Genomic DNA, 19593 nt, shown 5'->3' with positions numbered 1-19593 from the left:
TCACGATTCATGTTTGCCCCAATGCTGGAATTTAATTAGCATATTTCTCAGCGGGTACGGGGGACTGCATTTATTATAAATTCCACTGGCGTTAATACACTATTGACAAGCTTGTCCCTGGGCTTGATCAGAAGGAGGAGACCTACTCAAACATGGAGTGTAATAACACCAATGCTTTTAACGCTGGCCATTGCTCTCACAAGAATAAGCAAGGGCAAGACCTGAAACCCGAGTCGATGGACAAAATATTGAGTGTCATCCTCTCTCAACGATGCAGGCCCGTCGCCGATCGATATCAAGCCCTTTGGATGGGAGACGTGTCTCAAGGGCAGACACTGGAGTAACAAAGGTGATCCCGGGATGAATGGATGAATAATGATGACAATGAAGAAAGAAACTGAACATTAGGAGTCTTTCGACATAGTTAATGATCTGCTACAATTTAAGGATGATTTACATATCCGGAGCGTCGATGTACTGCTCCGTTCACATCTATCTTGGTTGGTAACATTAACGATTAACAGAGTGGAGTACGAAAAGGACATATCTTCATTCGGAATGATTTCAATCAGAATGTCAAAAATGTTTCCACGTAAACCCTGCTAAAGTACTTGCTCATGACATTTGAGTTTTTTCTTCATGTCTATGTCAATTATTCACATCATTACGTTGTCTACAAAGTTGAATTGAGACAACTTGATTCTTGCTTGTTATTTGTACTTAATTTCCCAGTCTTAAAAAACGACTTAAATTACACTCTTAGCTGACAATAAATTTAAATTGGAATATCATTTATTTGAAATTTATAGAAAAACAAACAGACATAATAATCCATGACATATATATATGGAATTAGTATTTTTATGGGGGGGCTCATAAATTCTAGCATGAAATAGAACATGCTCTGAAACAATAGCAACTCTATCCTTCAAAAGAAACCAACCAACCAACCAACCAACCAACCAACCAACCAACCAACCAACCAACCAACCAACCAACCAACCAACCAACCAACCAACCAACCAACCAACCAACCAACCAACCAACCAACCAACCAACTGATTGCCCGACCGATCGACCGACCGACCAACCAACCAAAAAAAACAAACAAAAACAAATAAAACACTCACTTAAATAAGGCCACAAATGATTTCGCGAGGTTTTGTAAGCTAAATGTGAGAAGATGCGGTGTGGGCAAATGAACCGGCTCATTTGGTAGCAAAGTGCAGGAAAATAACCGTCCATTTGCAAACGTCTTTAAAAAAGAAAAAACACACAAAGTGGAGCTCGTTGGGAGCGGAACAAGAACATTAGAAGACTCAAGCGGCAAATCGGCACGCTCGCTGTGCTCGAATCAGTCGTGCGGTACTAGAAATGAAGCCAAAAGAAAAAGACATCTTCGGGTATATCTGATGGCGCCTGTATGAGGCTAGTCAAATGAGCCAGCTAGGTTCTTGCAACGCCAAAAGAGCTCACATTCCCTCTTTGATTACACATTTGAGACTTTTGAGGAAAATTAAATGGAACTTATAACATCAGTAAACAAATGCAGTAGTATCCAGAGGTGAGGGGAGGCCTGGAGCGTGCGTACGGTGGCCGTCACAATCATCAAAATTATGAAAATTGATCTTTTAACTTTTACTTATATTTGTATGACGATTAATCATGTCAAAATGTTACTTTTTGCCTTTACAATTCCTAAAGTATTTATCATAACTAATTATGATTATAACTGCCGTCAAAGGGAAATTGTGAATTATTTTGAAAGTGGCCCATGTATGTGTGTGTCTGTGTGTGTCTGTGTATTACCTGCGTCTTCTGCAAGGTTTGCAGTCCTTCCTTCAGGGTGTGGACTTGATGCTTGAGCTGCTGTTTGTCCTCCAGACTCTTCTCCAGCTCACACTCCCGCTGCTTCAGCTCTTCACGCATTTTCAGGAGTTGCTGTGACAAGAACAAGAATACAAGAAAAACACTTATTGTGGGATGACTATTGCTTGAACAATATTTGGGGTTTGAAACTGAAGTGAGACAAAATGTGACGACGGAAAAGAAACAGGAGTCTGACTTAATTGAGCAACATGGCAAATTGCAAACATAAAGAAAGGAGATAATTTCTCTTCCACTGTTGAGAAATATTCAGATTGTAGGAAAAAGGAGGGCCTCCTGTGGTGAGGAGATGTTTTTCGAGGCATGAGAATTTTGGCGGGGGTCGGTCTTGGCGAGTGCTTTTGCACTCTCGCTATTTCAGCAGAAGGAAAGTAAGTGAGTGAGGTGCTGATGGGTGACGCGTGGATGCCCCGGCGAGAGAGACCAATTTACAGTCTTCCAATTCATTCAATCCATTCACCTGCTCAATATAAAAGGTAATTACTCTGCGTGCGGACATGAACAGCAGGACATGATTGGAGTCTGCTCTTTAAGCATGAGACAGCGAGAGAGAGAGAGAGAAAGAGGAGACATGATGGGAGATGAAACAGACTCAAAATTAAGGATAGGGCTTTAGAATATGAGTGACAAACAATCAATTCAAAATAACGAATTGTATCTCAATACACGGGGTGTGATACAATTAAAGGAAGGCAAATTTGAAATGAAATGATTGGATTCAGTTTGATTCAAATCAAAACAGCTTTATGGCTGAAATAGGTTTTTGTTTCAGCACCAGTAGATAGTGAACAATTCTTCAAAAAAAAAAGAGGCTTCACACTGTTTATGACACTCCCGCTTTGAGTTAACCGCCAAATTGAACATAAACCAAAAATAATTACACATTGTGCATTCAAAACAACCACACAACTTTGCCTCAGATGAATGGTGAAAAAATGCTAATGAATAGCATTGCAATTGACTGTGCTTATGACTTAAGCAATATGTATTTGATCACAAATGGTGCACAACACATGCAGACAGACAAAACTACAGTATTCAAGGCATACATTATACATCCTCTGTGAAGAATGACTACCATGTGTTATTTTCCCTGTTAAAAATGTACTTTGTAATGTAATTTGATCAATGCCAATTTCATTCATAAAAAAAGATCATTCGAGATGAGTGTTGTACGTTACAAACGTGGTCACAGAATGAATAAAACTGGCATCTCAATGTACTGCTGGATGCTTATGAAAAAAAACCAACAAATAGCCACTCGGTGACAGTGAGGATACACCAATTCCTTCCTGTTCCCTCTTCCTTATATGTCTGCATTCATCTTCAAAGAGTGAGAAGTTTTACTTGATTATAGTTTCATAATACAGTGGGTTAATTCCTTCTCCGCCATAATTGAGTGGTTACTAGTATCTGCCTCATAGTCAAGAAGTTCTGGGTTAGTTCGTATGTTCTGGGGCTTCTTTGGACATTAATAGAAATATTCATGAAAGATTATTGGGAGACTTACACTTCATCCATAGGTGTTGGTTGTTTTCTATACATTCATATTTGTCTGGCTGGCATATATGTGTTTGTTACCTTCTGCATGCCTTGCAGCGCCTGCTGCAGAAAGCTGAGCTGCTGAGTGTGCGTGCTGTCCTCCTCGCTCCTGATTGGCTGGTTCTTGCCCTGCTCCTGCTTGAGCAGCTCCACCTCATTCCGGTAGGCATCCAGCTGACAGCGCAGCGAGTCGTTTTCCTCCTTCAAGGCCTCGGCTTGCGACACGCCTGCGCACACGTCGACGGGACGGCGGTACGATGACGAGTGGTCAAACAGACAAATTCCAACGATTTTTGCGAGAAAACAACATTGTCAAGAATGTCAAGGGCCTGCTATCATATTTTTTAGCATCATATTTGGATGTGCTGAAACACAACTGCCTGAAGAAATGTTAGCTGGTAAAATAATAATAATAATACTGAGGTGGAAAGAAAATAGGGGAGGTCTGGGAAGTTCCTGGGGGGTAAGCAAAAGGCTTAAAATTAAACCCCAGACAAGGGGAAAAGCTCCTGTGCAAAGGTCATGCACATAGGTGACAGATGGGCGGATGGCATCTCACTGCCACTCTCATTATCATGAAAGACAGGAACTAACCTTTCATATGAATGATGGAAACACTATATACAGTACACTATACACTATAGTATAGTATATTGTGTTGTCTCAAAGGCCTGAAGCTTAATGGCTTTCACAATTTTGAAGCAACTGGCCAATAGAATAGTCAGTCTTGTTTTCTGCCTAAATGGGCTGCCATAAAAATGCAAACGAGGGTGAACAGGAAGAAAGCGACGTTTGTGAAAGTATTTTTAACGAAATAGAAAAAAAAAAAATACTGCATAACAGTCAAGTGTCACTTGAAAAATTTGTCCCAACATTAAAGTACAGGAGGAAGGGAAGTCTTTGTGATATCACTGCAAGTATCTGAAACATTATGCACCGTTTCAACATTAACACTATAGCTAAAGATAGCAAAATTTTATTAAAATGTTGAATACAATTAACTGTACAGAGACAGTGATTCAAGTGCCTCTCAAGTGAGTTCAAGTACCACTAGTGGAATTTAAGAATCACTGGCATAAAAGTTACAACAACAAACTAGCAGGGGTTTTCATGCTCGGTTAGTTTGGCGCTTAGACGGGCTACAGAAATCTTAAGAGAGTTAACAGGACAAGAGCAAAGTTTGCATCGATTTAACAATGGAGGCCGCCACTGCCAGAAGGTGCACGACCCAAAAAACTCTGCTCCCTCGACGGGTTGCCACAGAAATGAAAACAAAGAATAAGCAGAAAGGGAAAAGTTTGTGGGTAATTGGAGAAAAACAATCATTGCATTGAATACTTTATTTAATGAGGCAACAACCACGAGAGAGTGCAATTCATTTATGCTTGGCTAATTTGCTGCTTAAGACAAGCTGCCAGAACTATTAAGAGAGAGTTAAGAAACAAAGTTGGTATTGACTTAACAGTGCGGCAGCGACAAACAGAGTACTTTTAATTCTGTCCCAGCTAGTCTGCTACATGTTGCCATCGAAAAGATATGAAACGGAGAAGAAATTTGTGGTAAATAAATAAATAAATAAATAAATAAATAAATAAATACTACAACAGTCTGTTAATGTATTTGACTGTCACTAGATTCTGCAAACTTTAAATATAGCAATTCCAACTTTCCATTATAACAACACATACAATGTTTCTTTTTTTTGCACATAATAGGAAAACATGATTCAGAATTTGAACGATTCACTTCTCGAAGAGCCTTCTGGAACGGATTGTGGTCGAAAACCGAGGCTCCACTGTATTTTGGAAAATTTTGGTATTTTGGTAAAATAGATAACTAAATAATGGTTGAAGTGCGATTTGTTCATTTTCCTAATGGATGTCTGCGTCAAACATCTGCAAGATGCTTTAAATAAACAGAACGTAAAATCTACGTATTCATCTCTTCATGTCTTTGCTGAATCGCTTGTTGTGAGCTGGAGCCTATCCCAGACACCTTCAATTCAATATCCTTCACAACTCATGATCAACAGGAGATTAGCGAGTGGGAAAAAAGATACGATAATCCCACAGCGTTTTGTCCGCCGGATCCCCACTTGGACATATGACACGACCTATGGAACCAAATCAAAGGACGGGATATTGTATGCCTGTCTCCAGGGGAAGTTAATTGGAAGACAGGGTGGGGAAAGTTCTTTGGGAAAGTGCAAGCCCGCTGACAGGAGATAACAGCCAACCTGTGAGTGAGAGCGCTCTATTTGTTGTGTGTATTTATGAGTGTTGCATCGAGGACCGTTAATGAACACTCGCTGGGCATGACTGTAGTCTTCTGGCAGGTTTAGAGGTGAGAAGCATTGATCTGAGACGTGTCAAACACTTGGGCAGATTTGGAATGTTTGCTATTTAACGGTAGGCGCTATCGACCCACTGGCATCCATGTTATGGTTCACCCTACATGCGCACGTAGATGAAGCTTACTCGTTTCTATTTTGGAGTCTGACACAGCTGATCGATCGCCGCTTAAAGAGGGCTTTGGGTCATCGTGGGGCTGGATGATGTGTTTAAATGTCAATAGAAACAGTGGAAAGTTAACCGGTGAACCCCGGTGAGAAGACCAAACATTTGACAGCAAGCGCTCATTACCGTGATGACCGACTTGAAGGGTTGCGAAACGTCGAGTATAGTATACAGCTTTGTTTGCATACATCTATCTACGTGTTGATTAGCCAAGCTATCAATGTAGCAAAGAGAAAAATTCAGGACCATTATAAAGCGGGTAAAAAAAAGAAAGGCAGTTTTTGGGAGTATTAAAAAAAAACCCAAATATAAATCAAATGTCCCTGTTGCATAAAAGATGATGTGTGGGTTCAATGTTTTCAGTCTGGTGAAAAAAAAAAATCGATATAACAATGCGAAGCATGCAAAAGGCACAGCTAATTTAGTTTGCTTCATAGAGAGGTGCCATAGAAAAGAAAATTAAGAATAAACAGGAAAAATGTTTGTGAAAGTAAAAAATAAATAAATAAATAGGAGTTACTATATAATGGATGAAACAGTGTGGCAACAACCATGTTAATTAGCCATGCTGTTCTGTTAGCAATCAGTGCAAATCGGTGCCATTATCAGACCAGGAGGAAGTTAGGATGGCAGATTTAGCGGCACCGTTCCATGTCTGTTACTTCAGCAAATAGCCACCTTGTTCTATCCTGGGCTGACAGCTGCTGGCAGCTTCACACAGCTTCACACACTACTCTCACATATTTGCGCACGCCAAACAGCTTCACACACTACTCTTGCATATTCGCGCACGCACGCACGAACTATGAATGTGTCATCTGGAAGCCTGAAAGGTGACGAAGGTTGCAAAGTGTTTGTCAGTGATTGCTCTTCTTTAGGATAACAAGCGATAATTAAAAATTACCATCTGAAATGCTCCTCATATTTCCATAGTGACTCTGGATGTTTACTTACCTCACAGAAGACGCCCGGCGAAGCTCATTTATTCTGAATTGTATACGGAGTAGGTCGTTTACTAAAACGCAAGTGAGTAACATTTTCTGACGTTTATTCTATGTGGCGACTTGGTATATACTTGGTATCGTCAAAAGCCACCATTTTTATTGTCTTCCTGCAAAGATCCCCATCATACACATGGACACCCACCAACTTCCCCCATCCCGACATTCCCTAGCTCCCTTTTGCATGTTTTGTCAAATTAAACTTCTTTGCTTGTTTTTTTCAATTTGATATTGCTGCTTCTTCATAAATTGAAAGAACAACTGTTTACTTTTCTGCCAGTCCTTTCGCAGTGAGCAAGGAGACATCCACCACCCACGCAGCACCGTGCCTCTCACCACATAAACAATGAATGGAGTCAACCACGCTGTCTTAAGTGTGGCAAAGACGAAGAGTCACATAAAACTGGGCCAAGAACTACGTGTCATTGGCCAGGCCTAGTCTACGGGAACGTTGATCAAATTCATCCAGAAAATATTCATGGAAGGCGTACCCGAGTCCTCCGAGTCTTTGCTGTCCGGCACCTCCTCCATGTCGTCGTCGGACATCTCCATCTCTTCCTCGCGCCGGATGCCCATCAGCTGCTCGTTGTGCATATTTCGAATCTCCTGGAAGACAGAACAAAGGGAAGATGGCGTCAGGAAAGAGAAAAAAAAGATGCAAATGACCAAACGTGTATTATTATAAAGCAAGCTAAATGTCCAGGCTCCTCTGTGGGGGATGCATGCATCAATGACCAAGCAAAAACAAAGTCTTTGTGCCCTCCTGCCAAAAGCTGCCATTAGAAGGTAATGACATGGCAAGGTGGAGGTGTCGAGCAAAAACCGCTGGACTGGAGCAACAGGCGGCCCTCGAGGTGAGAAGGATCCATGCCCCCCTGCAATCTGACACAAAGCCACACATTTTTCCAATTGCCTGTTGTTTTGTCTTTTTAGGCCTATTTCCTGTTCTCAAGTGATCAGCAAAACCACTTTGACTTTTGTTGTCAAGTGGGATGTGCTGTGCCTTCAGAGATACCCACAACAAAAGCATTGTTGGTATTTGTGTCGTTGTCTTTTGTTTCAATCCTGGCAAGAATACATATTTTCTCTGTTGTCAACAAGGCGTCTCCACACAGAGAAATCGCCCATTTCCTCGATTGTTTCTTTTATGGCTGGCAATAAAATTGAGAACGTAAGTAATTAAGGTAGTTTATAAAATGTAATTCAGCCAAATGTTTCACACATCTACATACACACTGCTGTATTCATTGATAAACGTTACTATTCATGAACCAATGATTGTTTTTTATTTGTTATTATTTAAAGGGGAAGTCAAGTGCCAACTTTTCTTGACAATAAAGTGTTTTATGCAGCCACGACTAGTCTAAACATAACATTCTGATTAAAATGATTGTTTTTATCCATATCTCAGGTGGTGGCCATTTTGCCATTTGCTGTCAATTGAAAATGAGATCACAGTTGCTCCACCAATTAACGTAGCGTTTTAACCACATTTGTACATGTTTGATATTGCTGAGTCAGCACGCGAGTGTCTGGCTGGGAACTCTGTTCGACAGCAGCTCCTGCATGAACGTGCTCATTTTGGTTCACTTATCTTTGATACCGTGGGGACATTGATGACATTAAGATCGCATGCCAAGTTTTTTAAGAAAAATTGCTGCCTTGATATGACACCATTCCGTCAAGAAAACTCACAAGAAATAAACATGACTTCTCTTATCTATTTTGTAACATGCAGCCTTTCTTACAGTACTAATAATAGAAATCAAACGCAGTCATCATCATAAAATCAACCGACTGAATAAAATATTACTCCCAATGTGCCGAAGGGACCTTAAAACAAAGTGCCTGAGAGTAAATCAACTTTGAGCCATCTGTCAGCTGACGTTTTTCAGACGGAGCCCGATGGCAGAGGTCACACACAAACACCTGCAGACACACACAACCATCTGCTGTGTACACACACACACGTGCACGCGCACACACACAAAAAAAGACTAGCTAAGGGAGGCAGCTGTAATCTCGACTGCGCCTGGGAGGAGTGCAGCCTTCCATGCTTCACCTCCCGGCCAGTCAATCACACAGAATAGACACAAGATGGCCGCCTGTGTGACGATCGGTTGACTCACCTTGTCTCGCCACTCTGTTCCTGACAGAATGCATTCATCCAGTCAAACGCCACCCCCATCCCTTAGTAGATAGATGCCGCTAAATGCTTCCAAAGCGCCAACGGTGCATTACTTAGCAGGAAGTAGCCTGTCATTTTCTCGCCTTTTATTTTATCTGTGACGGGATGTCGGCCGCAAAAGTGACAAGTAGCACTGGCACAACCCCATGTGGCTTAAAGGAAAACCATTTTGTACTTGTTAAAAAACAACACATTACATTGGAAAATACTTTTGGGATTAAAATCAAATGCCACAAAATCCTCAAACTGGTTTTATACATCTTAATTAAGGCACTTTGAGCCTCAACAACAACTAGTGATGAATGTGCCTTTAAGGGGTGTGGCCTCGTTGGTGATGTCAGAAATATTGCCCGGTTGTGTGAGCATCAGGATTTTAGTTTTGCCTTCTTGTAACTGCTTGCATGTGACAAAGAGAAATATACATTGTGTATTGACCTAAAAGTCAGCGTGCGTAATGCTAATACATAAACTGGAAATATTATTGAGCTAATTATTATATAATATTATATATTGTGAACTATTTCATTGACAAACCAGCATGTAACTGTATTATAATTCTCCCTGGTGGCCAAGTTGCACGCAGCAGAAATACAAGGGCCGTGATATAAATGCATTTGGTCACATTCAGTTTAATTAATTACATTCTAGTATTTAATGATGATCTAATTTTGTTTTTATCAAGTACAATGCTCACCGCTCCAAATGTTCTGATTAAAAACATGACAAATATTTTTGTTGGAGTTATCTTGGGGACCAATTAATTTCTTTCAACCACTGTAGTTAAAATACATACTGTAAACTTTTAGAAGGCAAGGAAACATATATCTTGTAGCTTTTTTTTTTAAATCTGTGTCACTAGAATTCTCTGTTATGCTGTTGTGAGTAAATGTAGCTTGAGTCTTATCCTGAATGCTTATTCATTTACCGATGTGCACTTTTTAATTTTACTATAGTGAATAATGTTGAAATGATAGACACATTTAAGCGTCTTTTGCTTCAGCACACTCTCAATAAACCCAATCTAATTTGATATTGATATAGCCTACTTAATAGCTGTAAGTGGTTGGCCGTTTTGCACTACATTGCAAGTTTAAGGACTTGCTCATGGTTAACTATTATTTTACTTTGTATGAATGAGGTCTTATCCACTCACTGCATTTTCTGTCACTTGCATTGCCAGTCATGCTTAACCTTCCCTAGTGTAAAAGCCTATTTAAACGAGCATGTTATAAAAGGAAGAATGCACAAACCCTGAGGCCCTATGAATAAAAATGGCTGGCTTGGTCTTGTGCACTGCTTGTATCGAAGATCATCCAGAGACCACAATGGTTAGACAAAAGACGGATATAACAGAAGAATGGTCTTTACATCGTGTGCATGGAAGGAAACAATGTTTTCTCATTGAAACACTTCTAATTTATCATCCATTGGTCACACAATTGGACACAAAACTTCTTTCACACAGAGATACTACAAAATTGACAAAAGAAAGCCATCATGCTGGATCCAGCTTTTTACAGGCAGTGTTCAACACCTACCTTTAAAAAGTCATTACTGTGAGATTTTCCTGTGAGCAAGTGTGTTTTATTACTATTAAAACCAAATACAATGGTACCTTGACTTGTGAATTGAATTAGTCCATTAACCTTGTGATTCAATTTAAAGGCCTTTCAAATCAATTTTCTCCATTGAAATGAACTGAAATGCCATGAATCTGTTCCAGCGCCCTCCAAAAATCTGGATTTAGTTTTTGGTTAAAAAAAAACAAAAAACAGAAAACAGAAAACTAAATTGTATGCAACATTATTAGAAAAACATCTGAAAAAGTAACTATTGAACGTCTGGGGTCACTAACCTTTTGAAGCTGAGACCTACTTCTTTAGGAAAGATTAATACATAGGGCCAACAATTGGAAATACACATTTAATAATAATTTATTATTTTTATGTTATTATTAGCAATTCATGATGTTCATTTCTGTGTAGACACTGAACATGGTTATGATGTGTAATTGTAGCTCGCTGACCTTGCCCACATGCCAAAGCATAACACTAACTTAACTGTCCCATTTTTGCTACTTCAAAACTTGTTATCGGGGGCATTTGTAAGTTAAGGTACCACTGTATTACTTATTAGCTTAAGACACTTACCAAACAGATTTGATCATAAGCGGTCCAGGCTGCGCAACAACCCAAATATTAACTATGAAAAAAGCCTCATGCTAACTGATCTAGTTGGACGATACGTTGAAAAAAAATAAAAAGACGATTTGTAACCCCCCCTCCAAAAAAAACCCAACAACAACATTTTGGACAAAGTTACCTCATATTTGTTACCTTAACATGGAAGCAAAGTGAGGAAGGATATCTCCCTTTCCAGGATATCCTGGCTACTTTCAAGTACTTACTGTCAAACATGGAGTCTTTAATGCTCACCTGAGCTGAGTCGTGCTTTAAACAATCATTTCAAGAAATGAAAAAAAGTATGTTTCCTTTATGTAAGCAACAGCAATCACAACCATCAGGTAAACTCTAAAAAATTATATATATATATATATATATATATATATATATATATATATATATATATATATATATATATATATATATATATATATATATATATATATATATATATATATATATATATATATATATATATATAAATACATAAATAAATAAATAAATGTGATAAAGAAGAACTAACCTCGGCTTGCTTGCGCCACACGTCCAGGTTCTTGCGTTGCGCTTTGGAGAAATGGTCCCATGCCTTTTGTTTGGAAGCGGCTTGGAATACAGACACAATCTGCTCAACTGCGGCGGGATGCAGAGAGGGGGTCGGGGGGAGCGATAGCAGAGACCATCCAGAGATCAGAGAGAGACAGAGACAGAGGGCAAGATGGGAGGGAGCAGAGGAGCGAGAGAGTGGAGTCAACTATAGGGGTCTAAAGGAATTGACTCTGTGTGTGTGTGTGTGTGTGTGTGTGTGTGTGTAAGCATTTGGTTTTCTTACCTGTAGATGCCAACGCATCATCTTGCAGTTAGATGGTGTTATTTCTGTATCCACTACACAAACAAAATTTTTGGAACACCATCTTAACCAATAATGAATGATCAGCATTAGTTTAACCGGATTAGTTAATGTTTAGTCAATTGCATACTTCTGTTTTCCCTCTGAGCCTTCGCTTAGTACTCAGTACCCACTAATGGCATTTGGTCCGCAGAGCAAAGGTACTGAGCAAGCGTGTAAGGGGGTAGGAGCTCCAAGAGATAAGGTGGAGCCAGTCCATTTAAAGATTTGAAAAAAAACTGAATCATAAAAAAAAAGAAACGGGCTGCCAGAGTTGGAGTTACATGGTCCCCTTATTTCAAGCTGAATCAGTGTGATCATTATTTTTGCCCATAATTGCCCAGCATGGAAGAAAATGAAGTTTGCACAGCAAAGGCCTGTGAATCAAGCCTCAGAACTGCAGGGGCGGCGTGCAAGATACTACTTCACCATACTGGACCTGAACACATCATGATCCAAAACGTGTACGACGCTGAGTTTCAAACATATGACCCGGCGAGGATACAATCTACTCTCATGTTGGGTAGTCATGAGGGACAACTTGGGCAATCTCGGTATCCCGCAAGTCCTAATGTATGAAGGAGGGAAGTCAATACGACCACCACATCAGAAGCGCGTGTGCGCAGATAGGGGCGAATGGGAGATCAATAGCGTCGTTCAGCGTGCGCTGTAATTTGATGGCACTGATCGATATTGAAGGCAGAGAGAGTGCGTGCGCATTTACAACTTTCATGCGAGACGGACGAGAGGCCGGCGTGCTTATTATGCTGGTGTTGACTGGGACTATTTTATCTGTTAGGAAACGCCGGTTGTTTTGGAGACATTTTAATTGTTATTCCACAGCTTGTTCAGCGCCACAAATTGTATTATCTACAATAACAATGTGCTTTAGCGCCGCACTGCAAATATGAGCTCAGCGCAGTGTTAACTAAAGTCATTAAAATACAAATCCTGCTTGAAAACAGATGGCATTTGTATACCTATAACACCTTCATTTGGACAAATGTGTTTTCTGAAACAATATGAAACAAGATTACTGGGAAACTCAAAGGTACTATATCAAGTGAACAGGAACCTAAAACTCTCTACTCAGAATTCTTCTTAAAATACTATAATGACTCTGAAATGTGATCTTAGAAACAGATAGTCAATTATTTTAGTTAAGAACAATGCTGTAAATGACAAACTCCTTATTTTCACGGCAGTAGTTTATAGATCCTAATCTTCACTGTCCAGCTGGTTTCAACGATGAAACAAAAACTAATCTCAACCACAAAAACGACCCCTACTGGAATAACAATACCTTGACGTTTCCTTCTGGTTAACTTACCTGTGAGTCACTGTCTCCCATCAATAAGTAATGATAGCCGAACAAAAGTACTTACTTCTGTTTCAGCATTCAGAGCTTCAGACAGGAATGTCTTGTACAATTTGTGGGTAACGTCATTTGATCCAGTATGCCCAGTGCTATGCTTGAATCATCGGCAAGTTACATCAAACCAGAAATGGACCTTACACACATTTCCTTTCCATTCATAGTATGTCATGTATATTATCAACAAACGCCCGATAAGATCTTATGAAAAGGTTTGACACTCACACTGAGCAAGTATGCCTGACAGCGCAGTCTTGAATTTGTCTTTGGCCTCCTCCATCTCTTTCTCGTGTTGACTCTTCTCTGTCATCAGGCGACGAATGTGGCTGTTGGACGACTGGATCATGGAGTAGAAGTTGTTGGCGTTACGGCGGTTGACCTCGCCGCGCTCCAGCCACGTCAGCAGCACGCGCACCGCCTCGGCAAACTTGCTGTCGTCTGGTTAGAAAAAGGCAGTCGCGTGTGAGCGAGAGACTGTTGCTAGGTAGAGGCATAACCAACTTGTTTGCTAGCCATCACACCTCTGCAATCTGTGACATATAAATGAATGGTCTTAAAACCTACACCATTACACCATAGTACAAAAAAAAAAAGGACACAAAATAACAGCAGTCGATACAAAGAGCACCATGCCGGCCGACGAAAATGTTGGGAGCAGTGTGAAGTTCTGGGGTTGCTTTCTGCTTCCGGGCCTGGATGACTTTCTGTGATTAATGGAACAATGAAAACGCTGTCATTCTTCCCGTGAAAGTCCAGGAAAAGACAGCGAGGAAGAGACTCATCACTTGATATCGCAAATGCTTGATTTCAACTGGTTCAGGGGAGCAATTACTTTTTCACAGAGCGAGCCAGACAGATTCACAGTTCTATATTTCTGCTATCTAAAATTAATACCGAATTTAAAAAAACAAAAAAACAACAGACAATGGATTTTTGGGAATTAAGAAGAGCCCAAGTGGACACGCTAACCTTTCAAATCAATACTATTCCTCTTACTTTGATAGAGAACAAAACATCCCTGAGGGTTTGAAAAGCACTGTCAGGAAATATGAAACAAACCCATAGCGATGACCTGAGCTACCTCAAAGTTATTGTGCTTGAAAAATAAATCAATTGGGTTCTTGGCTCTGATATAGGCCTGCAAGTTTGATGGAACTTGCAGAGTCAATGAGAAGAGCGAAGGGAGGCCTTGCGGAAAAGATGAAAAATGAAACAAAAAGCACAGGTGACTGAGTGGAAGGCCGGCCTATAGGAAGAAAGGAAAAACACAAGTGTACACGTGACAAATGGCCTTACACAGAGAAGGAGGGGAAAAAAAAGGTCATTTATAGACTGTCAGCTTGTAAAGTGCATCTGTGAGCTTGTTGCCATCAATAGCAAGGTTTGTTCTTTGGGAGGACAGGAAAAAGGGATTCGCTGCTGCCTCACCCCCCCCCCCCCCTCCCTCAATTTCAGGGAAAGCTTCATTTCACAAGAGCCAGTGCCAAGCGATTAAAAATAAATCATTGGCATGGGCCAAGAGAGGAGAGCCAAGAAAGACACAATGATGGAGAGCGGCTTTCAAGTGAAAGGGTGTTGTGTTATCAGGTAGCCCGAGACTGAAAGAGAGCTGGAAGTGTCTGCCCTCATTAGGGAAACAAGTTTGTTCAGCCAGAAACACAGAGAGGACACTTCAGGAGTCTGGAGCAGAAGAGACAGGCTTGGAAACGGCTCGCTTTAGTCAGTGATCAAACTTGATGGATTTAACTTGTTACTGTTCGAGATTGGAACCTCCAAAGGGGAACCACTCCAAAAAATGCCACGATTTAGAGTTCATTCAGGTGAATGGTTGACTCTGAACACAGCCATCGCTTTTTAAGAGGGTGTCAAGGTGGATGGAATCGTCAACAGTTTCAAACACCAGTCAGAGTTAGCACAAAACCTGATGGCTTCTGCTAGAAAGAAAGTAAAGTCAGCAAAAGGCTGACTCGCCATGTGTAATATATTGAAACATGACACATTTTCTTTATTTGAGGTTAATTTGAGGCACTTTAAATGGTGGCAGTTTTGGTCTGACTCGAGAGATGGCTGGTTAAATTGGAAGACTTTCAAATGGCCCACTTAGTTAGTGGGTGTGCTAACTTGTGCAACTGCATTATCTCATTTGTTTCCTCCCTTTCTCAAAAAGGGAAATTGCGAAACTGAGTCGTGCAAGTTACAAGTCACAGTAAAATCTTTGTCAATGCACAAAGATGTCAGAAACCATTTTGAAATGGTTTATCTTGGTCTCGTTTTTTTTTTTACGTCACAAAAACTTTCAACAGGGCTGTGTAGCCTTCATATACCTGTATTGCGATGTCTAATTAAATACTGCCTGTCTCAGAATATTCGGTATGAAGTATTAGGGCCACACTAAAAAAAAAGAAAAAAATAATAGCACTAGAAAAAATGTAATCATTAGGAAGCGGGTACACAAATAGCTTGGAAAACTATGCTAATGACGCCATGATGATTAACAATATTTTGCAATCTCATGAGAATTAATTGGCATTTTATCTTGAGAAAAAAAAGCGAGGCAGAATACTAAGCAAATAACGTATTATGTGATTAAGTAAACTCTGATTTCTTCATGAAAAAAATTGCAATTTCGTAATTGTATGTTAATTTAAATTTTTTATGAGGCATTACTTTCTTTAGAGCATGAATTTTTTGATACAATGAAATGTAATTCAAGAAAGAAGGCATGAGGTAAAGTTAATTTTTTGCTCGATTGATTCACCTTCATTTGAATTTGTTAATAACGTTAGTATACAAGAAAAAATAATCTGCGGAGGGTAATGGGTACATTTCTGAGAATAAAGTCATACTTTGAGAAAAAAAACCCGTTACGAATACTACAAGAATGAAGTTGTTACTGTATATTGTATTGTTCAGATATCTGTAGCTTCTGAAGCACAAACAAACTTCTGTACAAATTGTGATCACAGGAATACAAAGTCATACTTTTTCAGAAGACAACATCAGACTACTTTTATTCTTGTATGTCGATTAAAAGTATAAAGTGCCTGAACATTGAATAAAGTTTTTGGAATGGTGCCATTTTAAACCTTGAACAAATTAGTTCACTTAACATTATTTTCTATGGGAAAAGTTGTTTTGAAATTAGCACAACTCTGAAGTCAGCCAGCATCCTGAAACTGATTGGGTTTAATGTTGGACAATCCACATCTTTTTTATTTTACAATACAAACCTTTAATCTTGTCGCCCAGCTGGCTGCACTCGTGCTCTGAGAAGTGCACGATGGGGGGAGGCGAGGGCGGCCGTAGCCGGTCTTCCTCCATCTTGCGTCGGTGCCGCTCTTCTCTGGCCATCATGCGCTGGCGACACTCCCACTCGTAGAGGTCATCCCGGGCCTGGGCAAAGTCCACGTGGAGGCGGCCTGTGTCTTTTTTGTCCGTACTGGAACCCAGACGGATCCGATAACCTGAGAGACAACAGACCAGACCACAACAACTCAAAATACAATGCCGTGGATAATATGAAGGACCAACAATCTGATGTAATTCCCCGTAGTGTTTAGCGCAGTGGTGCCAATAGCTGTCAACTATTGAGATGTTTACAAAAATGCACATTAAGGTTTGGAGCAGATATTTGACAGTAAAAAGCAACATTGCCGAGCAAGGGTGTCAAAAAGCGTAAGAGACTAAAAGTGACACAGTCACGGATGCTTGGATGGCGCCGAAAACTTTTTGACAGCTGTCGACTTTTTTAAAGACCATTCACATGAAAAAGAGACAGCATTTTCTCAATGGTGCCTTCAGACTTGTATGTTTACCGCAATTTATAAATACACATATTTCGGGAAACCGCACAGCTCCTCATTGTAGGAATATCATTCCGCTGAGTCGAAGGATGAAACTGGAGACATGAAGGATGAAGAGACTCAGACCATATTTTGCGCACCTTCCTCCTCACCCAATACAGCTCAGATCATCTTCCACAAATTGCATTAGGGACATTTGAGACGATTGATTCTTACTGTCAGCCACCATCTTTGTTGCTTGTTGGCTACCTTTGTTTCAGAGTTTGTAGAGACTTAATAAGAAACAGATTGTATAGATGAGTATAAAGGATATAGAGAAAGTATTTATGCAAGGGATGTATGGGAGGTATACAGCTGGTGTACAGTATAGTGGGTGAACATGCAGTACAGCACGGGTCACCGACCTTTTTGAAACTGAGAGCTACTTCTTAGATACTGAATAATGTGAATTGCAACCACTTACTTGTGAAGTAACACATTTGCTAGCGAAACGACCACTTTTATAGCATTCCTAGAAAATCACATCGCAAATTACCTGCGTCGCAGGTAAGCTATATTTAGAAAAGGTTCGATGGCTACTCATGTGATCTTTGGGGACGACCTGGTGCCTGTGGGTAGCATGCTGTTGACCCCTGCAGTATGGTAAATAGTGGGTCCACATGTGCCACCCCTAGGAAATATCAAACTTCCTTTTTATTGTTGGTGCATGGCGTATCTGTTTTTTTTTGTGCAATTGGCTGTGTTGTTGAAAACACACGTCTGACGGAATGATAATTTGATGAGAGCGTTTGAAGTTAAGCCTGCATGGACCACGTCAAAATACTGGTGCAGGTTGTCTAACGCTACTTCCAGGCACAGGGAACCAGATCGTGAGCTTTGCGGACATGTGCGTGGATGTCAGAAGCATTTCAGTGATAAATGAAGGCATCAAACCATCTGAATCTTATAGTTCAATTCACGATGTACTTTTTTGCCCAGAGATGTTCCCATGCAATGTATGAGGATGTATAAAAGCCATACTATGGATAGATTGCTGAAGGTGTACGGAGAGTCCATACAGCAATGTAAAGAATGTACAGAGGGTGTGTGAAGACATCACAGAGCATGTTCAAACATTATACAGAGGGCCTACAGAGCTACGTATCGCATCATGGTAAACAAAAGGTGTAAATATACAAGGTAAGTGCATACAGAGTGTAGAGTGGGCGTGTGTACAGAGTATATATAGAGAGATCCAGTACAGAACAATATAGGATAAAACATCCAGAGAAATGGAGAGGATAAGGAGGTGGTTCTTAACAATGATATTAGTGATGACGTTAACTCTGCATATTAATTATTCATTTACATTCAATTTTCCCTCACGATGACTCATGAATTTAGAAGTCCCATTTTATGAGCAAATTCTTGTTGAAATGATTCAGAGTGTATTTTCGTCCGGGTTCCCTCCAATAATACACTGCGATGGTGTCCAGTGTGTATGACTCACTCAATTCTCATCACTAGAGACAGTAGAAGTGGCAGTCCCATTGGTTAGTAATAGGGCAGGGATTGCACAAACAGGAAAAGAAATGAGCTTGAGGTCGGGGGGCTTAAAGATAGGTCTGATGCGCAATATAGCAGTACTTCAATATTTCATGTCGGGAGATCTCAATGTTCAGGCTGCAGTGTATGTACTGTGTGTGTGTGTGTCCACACTACTGTCTAACACATGAACTCGATCTCAGCTTCACTCAAAGTCACATGACCACACCCATAAGGAAGCTTCAGGCTGTTTGCTGCCACTATCAATTGAAGTTTACGGTTTGGGTAAATATAAAACAAAGCAAATGCAAATTAGATGTGTATTTTAAAAGAACAGATAGCGTGACATGATATAAGTCTCTTTAGCATAATGTTAGCAAGCAATGCAAAAGACCATGGAAAAGACCATAGAAGGATTTACAAACAGAACTGTGTTGCAGTGATGTAGTAGTTTAAGCAACAAAGATTTTAACACAAACGCTGAAGCAACGCAAGTTGACAGAATATCTAGCAATACTCAGAGCCATATATTTGTTATCCTCTGATAAAAACAACAAATATTTTTGCAGTTTATAGTAATTTCATGTAAATGTGCAATCCGTATTGTTTTTCTTTTTTGTCTGCATTATCCTACCACTTGTGGTCGGTGGCTAAAAAAGTAGCATTTGGCATATAGGAATATGTTTGA

General features: G+C 40.1%; 1 protein-coding gene across 4 annotated transcripts in view; it reads right to left on the bottom strand.

The window, feature by feature from the left end:
• enox2 (ecto-NOX disulfide-thiol exchanger 2) overlaps positions 1-19593 on the bottom strand; it is a 142413-nt gene that overhangs the window by 5984 nt on the left and 116836 nt on the right. For all 4 annotated transcript variants that reach the window (XM_085905961.1, XM_085905964.1, XM_085905963.1 and 1 more), the window contains exons 7-12: positions 16809-17042; positions 13804-14016; positions 11841-11947; positions 7438-7552; positions 3469-3656; positions 1810-1941 (exon numbers count right to left, since the gene is read on the bottom strand). In XM_085905961.1, coding sequence (XP_085762087.1) covers positions 1810-1941; positions 3469-3656; positions 7438-7552; positions 11841-11947; positions 13804-14016; positions 16809-17042 — 989 coding nt within the window. The remainder of the gene's footprint in view (positions 1-1809; positions 1942-3468; positions 3657-7437; positions 7553-11840; positions 11948-13803; positions 14017-16808; positions 17043-19593) is intronic.

This window comes from Syngnathus leptorhynchus, chromosome 2 (assembly GCF_054491065.1).
Source record: "Syngnathus leptorhynchus isolate UIUO chromosome 2, UIUO_Slep, whole genome shotgun sequence".
NCBI lineage: Eukaryota > Metazoa > Chordata > Actinopteri > Syngnathiformes > Syngnathidae > Syngnathus > Syngnathus leptorhynchus.
Note: the sequence above shows the minus strand (reverse complement) of the source record. Positions and strands in the feature narration are given on the sequence as shown.